Source organism: Ammodytes marinus (assembly GCF_949987685.1).
Source record: "Ammodytes marinus genome assembly, chromosome: 7".
NCBI classification, from domain to species: domain Eukaryota; kingdom Metazoa; phylum Chordata; class Actinopteri; order Uranoscopiformes; family Ammodytidae; genus Ammodytes; species Ammodytes marinus.
In genome coordinates, this window is record NC_137211.1 from 3,093,479 (window position 1) to 3,103,478 (window position 10,000).

At 41.9% G+C, this 10,000-nt stretch overlaps 1 protein-coding gene across 1 annotated transcript in view; it reads left to right on the forward strand.

Annotated features, from left to right (window-relative positions):
• tmem81 (transmembrane protein 81) overlaps window positions 1–10,000 on the forward strand; it is a gene marked incomplete at both ends in the record, with an annotated part of 12,874 nt that overhangs the window by 2,833 nt on the left and 41 nt on the right. Inside the window, 5 exons of the mRNA XM_080031654.1 lie at window positions 5,134–5,393; window positions 6,740–6,885; window positions 7,679–7,794; window positions 8,273–8,454; window positions 9,934–10,000. The exon at window positions 9,934–10,000 is cut by the window's right edge and continues 41 nt beyond it. Of these exons, the coding sequence (XP_079887780.1) occupies window positions 5,134–5,393; window positions 6,740–6,885; window positions 7,679–7,794; window positions 8,273–8,454; window positions 9,934–10,000 (771 nt within the window). The remainder of the gene's footprint in view (window positions 1–5,133; window positions 5,394–6,739; window positions 6,886–7,678; window positions 7,795–8,272; window positions 8,455–9,933) is intronic.

A 10,000-nucleotide genomic window follows, 5' to 3' on the forward strand; every position in this document is an offset into this window, starting at 1 on the left:
CTCCTCATGATCTGCTACCTGTCTGTACTGTGTGTGCGCTGGAAAAAAAAATCTGGTGTTAGCTATGTAAACTGGTAAGCTAAGTAAAAAGGGTCTCGGCCTGACCCATCATGTCTAGCAACATACCCGTTTACAGAGCCTAGGCTGTGGAACTTTGCATGCACAGTACAGACAGGTAGTGGATCATGAGGAGATATTCACTGAATTTTTGACCACAAGCGTTCTCCAGAATCACTGACTCGCGTTATTGGACAGTTCAGAGTTGAAATGGGGAGACAGAGAGAGAGAGAGAGAGAGAGAGTGAGAGAGAGGGAGGGGGAGGGGGGATGACCTGCAGTAAAGGTCCACGGGTCGGATTTGAACCCGCGACCACTGCAACGAAGGCCGGAGCCGATATGGTACGCGCTCTATCCATTACGCCATCTCCATTCCCACACTCCATTACACTTTTCTGCTTTGCCACATAAACTATTCACGATGCATATATGATAAATGATGCGACTCCCTGTGTTGGCACTAAACACTGGCATCGTGGGCAGTGGAATGATGGTGTTCCGAATTCCGTTGACGTATTTTCAGAGTTCTGACAAATATTGTTTATTTCTTCTTCCCGCCTCCATGACAACCATTCATCCAAATTCCCCATCATCTATTTACACACACACGCGCGCGCACACACACGCACACGCACGCACGCACGCACGCACGCACACACACACACACACACACACACACACACACACACACACACACACACACACACACACACACACACACACACACACACACACTGAGACATTTGGAGTTGACCACATTGTGAGTTCCCATGTTCTGCCAACTAGGCCTCTGTCGCTGGCTACTGAATGTCTGACTCATATTATTCGTGACTCTCTCCGTGCGTTGGTGTCTTGGTCATTTTCCCAGCTATCATTGCTGGCTTTATCTGGCCTGGCACCGCCCCCCCACCCCACGCACTCCCGCTCAATTTTCATTTCCCTTCAGTAGTCAGTCTTGGCCTGCGGTATATTCTTAGGTTTTCGCCGGCCAGATTTTTCAGCTGTCCAATCAGCGAACAGAGGGAGTGGCTGAGAACAATGATGTGCGCCAGTTTCAGTTGCAGAAGCCGGCGCATGACATACGTCACGACCAAACGTCATGCGATTGGTTGGCAGATCCAGAGTGGCACTGGGCAGATCCAATAGTTTTAAACTTCAACAGACACCCACCCGCCTTCAAGTGAGTGAACGTTTGTCAATTGAGCGATTCCAGACCTTCTGTACAAATTAAATTAAGTACGATGGTCTGGTTGGACCAGGCTAAATGAAGTACGATGGTCTGGTAGCACCAGGCTAGATGAAGTACGATGGTCTGGTAGGACCAGGCTAAATGAAGTACGATGGTCTGGTAGGACCAGGCTAAATGAAGTACGATGGTCTGGTAGCACCAGGCTAGGCATTATCCACTAAGGGATTTAAATATGTCTCATCACGATGTCAGTCTTTACAGTAACTCTGATAAATATTGTCTTCGAAATATGTGGAACTTAATACGTGTCAGCTATTGTCTTGATATTAGTGATATTTCTTTATTTTTTCTTAAAGGGGCAGTGTGTAATATGACATCATCAAGAAAGTTCTAGAAAGTTCTAGAATGCAACACTCCCTGGGTAACCCCAACCCTTTTGAATAATAACAGAAGCTACAGTGGCCTTCAAGGACAAGAACAATTCTTAATTCTAAACAATGCACCTGATGACATTTCAACCAACATGGATGCCTCCATAAGACTTACCCTCTCAATGTACAAAATGTAATATTAATATTTGTAATTCTCCGCTCAGGAGGATAATTCAGATTATTGTCAGAGGTGATTTTACACCAATGAGGACATATTTATGAATGAGGATGTTGATTTTAGCTGATAAATTACTTAAAATGTTACACAGTGCCCCTTTAAGGTGTAATAAGCCTTGGTTGATTGATTGGTTGATTGTCTATATTTCGAACATGTAAGCTAGTTATTGTTTCTGTTTCTGCTTTTAATTTGTGCTTAAAAAAAAAATCCAATGTGTTGTGTTCATTTTAACCTCAGTCAAAAGTCTCTAATGCATTTTTTTAAGATATTTTTTTGGCATTTTTTTTAATGCTTTTATTGATAGTGTAGAGACAGAGTTGAAATGGGGCAGAGAGGGGAGTGACATGCAGAGAACGACAGCGGGCTGGAATCTAACCCGGGTCTGCTGCTGGCCGAGGCCCATGGGGGGGACGCCCTACCAACTGAGCTACGGGCGCCCCCCTACAATGCAGTTTTGATAGAGGGAAGCTATTAGTCACCTAGCTGTGTGTCTCTGTCACTCTTGAGTTTGTGTGACACCTAGTGGACATTCTACAAACTGCAACATCATCCACAAGTTGATGGTAATAAATAGATAAAAAATAAATCATTTTGAATTCTTTTGAAATCTCCACAGAAAAATGTTGAACCCCTTTTTATTTTTTTTAATTTTTTTTTTAAGATATTTCTTTTTGGCATTTTTATGCTTTATTGATAGTGTAGAGACAGAGTTGAAATGGGGCAGAGAGGGGAGTGACATGCAGAGAACGACCGCGGGTTGGAATTGTAGCCGGGTCCGCTGCTGGCCGAGGCCCATGGGTGGGACGCCCTACCAACTGAGCTAAGGGCGCCCCCAAACCTCTTTTTTCATAAAACAGGGATAGGAATAAGTAGCATTGAAATGAATAAGTTATAACTGCAATAGAAAAGTAATTTGCCTTAACAGAGCTGAAATAGCTTCTCTGTAAATTGTCCTAGTTGGAACCTGGATCCCTGTAAAGTTGACCAGTTTAAAATGTTGCTGAAGACTCACTTTTGTTGCATTGGCCTTTAAAACAAGTTGAGGGGGGCGCCCTTAGCTCAGTTGGTAGGGCGTCCCCCCCCCATGGGCCTCGGCCAGCAGCGGACCCGGCTTCGATTCCAGCCCGCGGTCGTTCTCTGCATGTCACTCCCCTCTCTGCCCCATTTCAACTCTGTCTCTACACTATCAATAAAGCATAAAAATGCCCAAACAAAATATCTTTAGTTGAGACTTTGACACTCCTACGTTTTCTTCTCTCATTTATCTTATATGTTGTTTTGTATTGTATCTTGTTCAGCACTTTGGTCACCTGATGCTGTTTTTTAAATGTGCTATAGAAATACATTTGACTTTTTTTTTGTTTTTCATAGAGAATCAACTGATATTATGATTCACAGAAGGAGGTAACCTGGAACCTGTTACACTGGTTGTCACGACAGCAACATTTCGATTCAAAATGAAATGTACTAACCACGCCCAGCAGATGCAGAAGTTTGGACTCAACATCTTTTAACACTTTGATTTGTATTTGATTTCACTTTAACAGAGACAGTAAGTTCATCTTGACTTCCAGACAGCTCTAAGTATGATAAGGGATTTTTATTTTATAAATTCACCAAAAAATATTTAGGTTGCGTTCCGAATCGCATACTTTCTACTATATAGTATGTAGAAAAAAGATTTAGGATGTCCCGATTATTGTGGCCAGATTTAGGATGGTTAAAAGTACCCGGATGTCCTACTTCATGCGGCCAAGATTGTTAGTGTTGAAAACTGCATCCTATTTGGGCGATTCTGACCCACAATCCAGTGCGCACGTGACGTCACATCGACGAAGCCTCCATATGAAAACAAACGGGGATGCGACGGATATAAAAGCAAGAGGCAAGATCAAGGCGCAATGTTATGATGAAATGAGAGAGTAAAGTATGTCCCAATAGATATTATGTTTATCGTCGGATGTCGTATGTAGAATAGAAAAAAGAAAGAGTATGCGATTCAGAACGCAACCTTAGCAAACTTAATTTAAAGTTGTCATTATGCGGTATAATTTGTAGAATTTTGAGAAAAATAAAATAGTTATTCTAGGTTGTAACATAATGAAATACGGAAAAAGTGAATAATTTCCATATGCACTGTAAAGTTCATCGATATACTGTCCCTATTTTAAAGGTGTGACGAGAACATTTTGAATATTTCTGAAACAGTCTAATTTTTCTTCTGATCATAAACTACATGTAACAGTAAACGGGACCATCGGTGCAAAGAATGCTTTTTTTAATATAGTTTTTCTTAATGCCTTTGTTATGGGTATACGCTCACCCAGGAGCAACAGCTGGCGTAGTAAAAACACTACCGCTATTGTCCAAAAGGGGGCGCTAGAATTAACACAAACTGAAAGTTCCTCGGAGCACCTTTAAATGAATAAATCTCAATCTAAAAACTTTTTATTTCCTTCAGGATCTTGAATCAAACACCAAAATGGCCCCTGTCCCTCACGGCCTCCTCCTTCTCCTCCTCCTCTCCCTCCCTCCGCTCTCCCGTGAAGATATCTATCTATCTATCTATCTATCTATCTATCTATCTATCTATCTGTCTATCTGTCTATCTGTCTATCTGTCTGTCTGTCTGTCTGTCTGTCTGTCTGTCTGTCTGTCTGTCTGTCTGTCTGTCTGTCTGTCTGTCTATCTATCTATCTAGTCTGTCTGTCTGTCTGTCTGTCTGTCTGTCTGTCTGTCTGTCTGTCTGTCTGTCTGTCTGTCTGTCTGTCTGTCTGTCTGTCTGTCTGTCTGTCTATCTATCTATCTATCTATCTATCTATCTATCTATCTATCTATCTATCTATCTATCTATCTATCTATCTATCTATCTATCTATCTACCTACCTGTCTGTCTGTCTGTCTGTCTGTCTGTCTGTCTGTCTGTCTGTCTGTCTGTCTGTCTGTCTGTCTGTCTGTCTGTCTGTCTGTCTGTCTGTCTGTCTGTCTGTCTGTCTGTCTGTCTGTCTGTCTGTCTGTCTGTCTGTCTATCTATCTATCTATCTATCTATCTATCTATCTATCTATCTATCTATCTATCTATCTATCTATCTATCTATCTATCTATCTATCTATCTATCTATCTATCTATCAAGGGATGGAGTAAGTCCCGGTGAAAATGTCACTCGATAAAATACAAAGGAGTGCTGAAGATAAGACACAAACTGACAGACCCTTTTGACTGCAGTGACAGGACAACACACCAGTTAATCTTGAATCTTCTCTTTTTGTCTCTTTCAGACTTTCTTGCACCAAACACCAAAATGGCCCCTGTCCCTCGCAGCCTTCTTCTCCTTCCCCTCCTTTTCCTCCTCCTCTCCCTCCCTCCGCTGCCCTGTGAAGAAGAAGGGATGGACAAAGTGCCCGTTGAGGTGGTCGCACACAGCTCGCCCTGCAGCGCCACCTGTGGACTCGGGGTGAAAACACAACGACTGTGTCTGATGAAAGACGGAGAGAACGCCATGGAGGAAGAGAGGGAGAGAAAGAAGGACGGAACAGAGGTATAGAGGAGATGACACGGATATTCTTTTTACCTAAAGCTATAGTGTGTAACTTTTTCATACAAATACATGTTGGTTACATTCAAGCCATCGCCAAACAAGTTGGCACAAAGCTCCACAAAACTCTCTCTGTATTTCTCAGTACGGCAGCGTTTACAAACTGGTCCCCCCCCCCCTCCCCACCCTGACACTGGTGCAGGAGCTCAGAAAAATCCCAAGAAGAGCCCAAGAAATGTTTCAGTTGTTGATTCTACTGTGATGAAACAAACAAAGGTTTATTCATGTAGATGTTGACAGTGTTGTTGTTAATTCCTCAGAATTCCTCTTGGAGTCGACAGAAGTTACGCACTAGAGCTTTAAAGGTGCAGTGTGTAATATGACATCATCAAGAAAGTTCTACAAAGTTCTAGAATGCAGCGCTCCCTGGGTAACCCCAACCCTTTAGAATAATAACAGAAGCTACAGTGGCCTTCAAGGACAAGAACAATTCTAAATTTTAAACAATGCACCTGATGACATTCCAACTATGACACTTTCAAGATGGCGGCACTAGGCCTTGGTCGAAAATATGCAGAAATATGGACATATATGAGACCCTTTCTAAGGGAAAAAATAATAATAAAAAAAAAAAATTTCAGCTATTATGCACTAAATTAAATGTACTTATGGATATTATAATTACTTTCTACAAAATCTGCAAGGAAATAAAACCCACAATTCTACACACTGCAGGTTTAATTTAGCTGGTGTGATATGTTCTCACTGTCCATGTAAGAAGTACTTTGATAACCGTATAATCCTTGTGGTGTAAATGTCTTTACTAGAAATGTTTCACTTCTCTGACACACCAAAAGTTACGCAGTGCACCTTTAACTGTATCATCTGCTCATGTTAATGGCTCTGATGTATGTGTGTGTGTGTGTGTGTGTGTGTGTGTGTGTGTCTGTCTGGATGTCTGTCTGTCTTTCTCTCTCACACACACACACACACACACACACACACACACACACACACACACACACACACACACACACACACACACACACACACACACACACACATAGTTGTATCGCACAGTTTCACTTTATGACATTGACACACAGACATGGGAGTAGAACTTTCTTTGCATTTTCTACAATCAGGCCTTGCTGTATTGTTTAATTTAGCTGGTGATAAAATGTATGTTTTCACTGTCCATGGAAGAAGTACCACACACACACACACACACACACACACACACACACACACACACACACACACACACACACACACACACACACACACACACACGCAAGAAGTACTATGTTAACTGTATCATCTGCTCATGGTAATGTCTCTTCACCCAGCTGTCTTCAGACTGTCGTGTGCGTGTGGTGCGTTGTCTGGTGTCGTGGCAGTGTGGGCTGGCGGCCATGACGGTCTCCTCCGGACAGAGAGTGGAGATGGACTGTGTGGGGGAAGTCATGCAGGCCACAGGCAGGTTCACATGGAGGTAACGGACATTTAAGATTATTTATTTGTATTTAAACACTGTGTCAACTGGGATTTTTATTTTTTTATATATATATTTTTTTGGCATTTTTATGCTTTATTGATAGTGTAGAGACAGAGTTGAAATGGGGCAGAGAGGGGAGTGACATGCAGAGAACGACCGCGGGCTGGAATCGAACCCGGGTCCGCTGCTGGCCGAGGCCCATGGGGGGGACGCCTTACCAACTGAGCCAAGGGCACCCTCTTTTTATATAGTTTTCCTAATGCCTTTGTCATGGGTATACGCTCACCCAGGAACAACAGCTGGCGTAGTGAAAACACTACTGCTTTTGTCCAAAGAGAGGTTTAAGAATGAACACACACTAATGGTTTCTTGTAGCATCTTTAGACTTCAAACTATATCTAAAACCCCCAAACTAAACAGTTTAATTATTGCGGGTGGAATGTGCTAGATCATTTTAATGCGGAACACAAAAACAGATAAATGGAGATGGACTGTCTCATGGAGGTAAGAGGGACATTCACCCTGCGTTCCAAATCTCATACTCTTTCTTCAATCTATTCTACATACTATATTTGACCATAAAAATAATTAGGATGCAGTAAGTAGGCATACACTTGGGACAAATACTTTTTTTTTATTACATTGCTACTTGATCTTGCGGCCTCTTGAATTTTTAAATGTCTGCTCCATGTCATGGTAACAAGGCATGTCAATAAAAGTATGAATGGAATAAAAAACCTGTGAATAAGGTTGCTAAAAGTGTAAGTTTCATTCCCCCTTTAAACTTTAGGGTTTCGTGGCGGTACGCTCGAGGGATCATCACCTCCGATGACTCTCTCTTCTCCAGATGGGACGCTCCCCTACTGGACAGAGTCATTATGGACCCTGTTACTGAGGGGGACGCAGGTACACACACACACACCCACACACACGCACACACACACACACACACACACGCACGCACGCACACACGCACGCACGCACACACACACACACACACACACACACTGTTCTCTGGATGGGACGCTCATCTACTGGACAGAGTGATTATGGACCCTGTTACTGTGGAGGACGCAGGTACACTGTCTGTCTGTCTGTCTGTGTGTCTGTCTGTTTGTCTGTCTGGGTCTCTGTCTGTCTGTGTGTCTGTGTGTCTGTCTGTCTGTCTGTCTGTCTGTCTGTCTGTCTGTCTGTCTATCTATCTATCTATCTATCTATCTATCTATCTATCTATCTATCTATCTATCTATCTATCTATCTATCTATCTATCTATCTATCTATCTATCTATCTATCTATCTATCTATCTATCTATGCAGACACACACACACACACTCCCTCCCCCCCACACACAAACAATAACCCAATACACTTTATATTTCCAGGCACATATCGGTGTGACGTGCAGGATGCCTCCTATCGGATGGTGAAGAGAGTTTACTGGGGCGTCCGTGTACTCCCGCGGGACGTCCTGAATCTGGACTATGACAGTTCAGTGTCTCAGTGGGACAAACTCAACCAGACACTGACAGAGGGACATGACCACCACACACCTCTGCTTTATACTGTAAGCGCTGGGTTAGGGGACTGGAGGGGGGGGAGGGGGGGTGGGGGGGCGGGGTCCTCTGCTTTATACTGTAAGCACTGGGTTAGGGGACTGGGGGAAATGGTGTATTTGTGATGATTTTGGATTCAAATGTTTTTGTTTTGGTTATTTCTTTTCTACTTTTTATAAAAATCTTTTTTTATTATCTTGTTATTTTATTTAGTTTTTATTCATGTATTACAGTAATGATTATTTTGGTTTTAGATTAAAAAAAAAATATATATTTGGGCTTTTTATTTTGGTGTTTATAGCAAATGATAATGAAACAGATTATTTAGCTTTTTGATTAATGCATTGTTTTGTTTTAATAACATGCCTACTCATTGAACATCCTACTTCTCTTAAACCTGCAGTGTGTAGAATTGTGGGTTTTATTTCCTAGCAGATTTTGTAGAAAGTAATTATAATATCCATAAGTACATTTAATTTAGTGCATAATAGCTGATTTAAAAAAAAAAGTATTCATATGTCCATATTTCTGCATATTTTGGACCAAGGCCTAGTGCCGCCATCTTGAAAGTGTCATAGTTGGAATGTCATCAGGTGCATTGTTTAAAATTTAGAATTGTTCTTGTCCTTGAAGGCCACTGTAGCTTCTGTTATTATTCGAAAGGGTTGGGGTTACCCAGGGAGCGTTGCATTCTAGTACTTTGTAGAACTTTCTTGATGATGTCATATTACACACTGCACCTTTAAGTTCCACAATACGATTAATGACATTTCACTTGAAACAAATAGTTATTCGATAGCCTTTATTAATACAGGTAAATCCCATTGAGACCGGAGACTCTTTTACAAGACACACACACATTCATACACCGATAGCAGGCTAACTATCGACATTCACACGAGGCAAGGTGGGTGAAGAGTCTTGCCCAAGGACACAACAACCATGACACAAGTGGCAGGGCGGGGATCGAACCGCCAACCCTTCGATCATTGGCCGACCCGCTCAACCAACTGAGCCACAATCTCCCATTTGTAAATTAAATTAATCCTACTGTTAAACCTGTAGTGTGTAGAATTTTGGGTTTTATTTCCTAGCAGATTTTGTAGAAAGTAATTATAATATCCATAAGTACATTTAATTTAGTGCATAATAGCTGAACAAATTTTTTTGAATGATTTTTTTTCCCCTTATAAAGGGTCTCATATATGTCCATATTTCTGCATATTTTGGACCAAGGCCTAGTGCCGCCATCTTGAAAGTGTCATAGTTGGAATGTCATCAGGTGCATTGTTTAAAATTTAGAATTGTTCTTATCCTTGAAGGCCACTGTAGCTTCTGTTATTATTCGAAAGGGTTGGGGTTACCCAGGGAGCGTTGCATTCTAGAACTTTGTAGAACTTTCTTGATGATGTCATATTACACACTGCACCTTTAAGTGTAATAAGTGACATATTGTTGTATGATAATAAATACCCTCTAAACCCCAACAGCTGCTGATCAGTGTGAGCTTGGCCGGTGCCGGTGCTGGGGCGATTCTACTGGCTCTCTACTGGACTG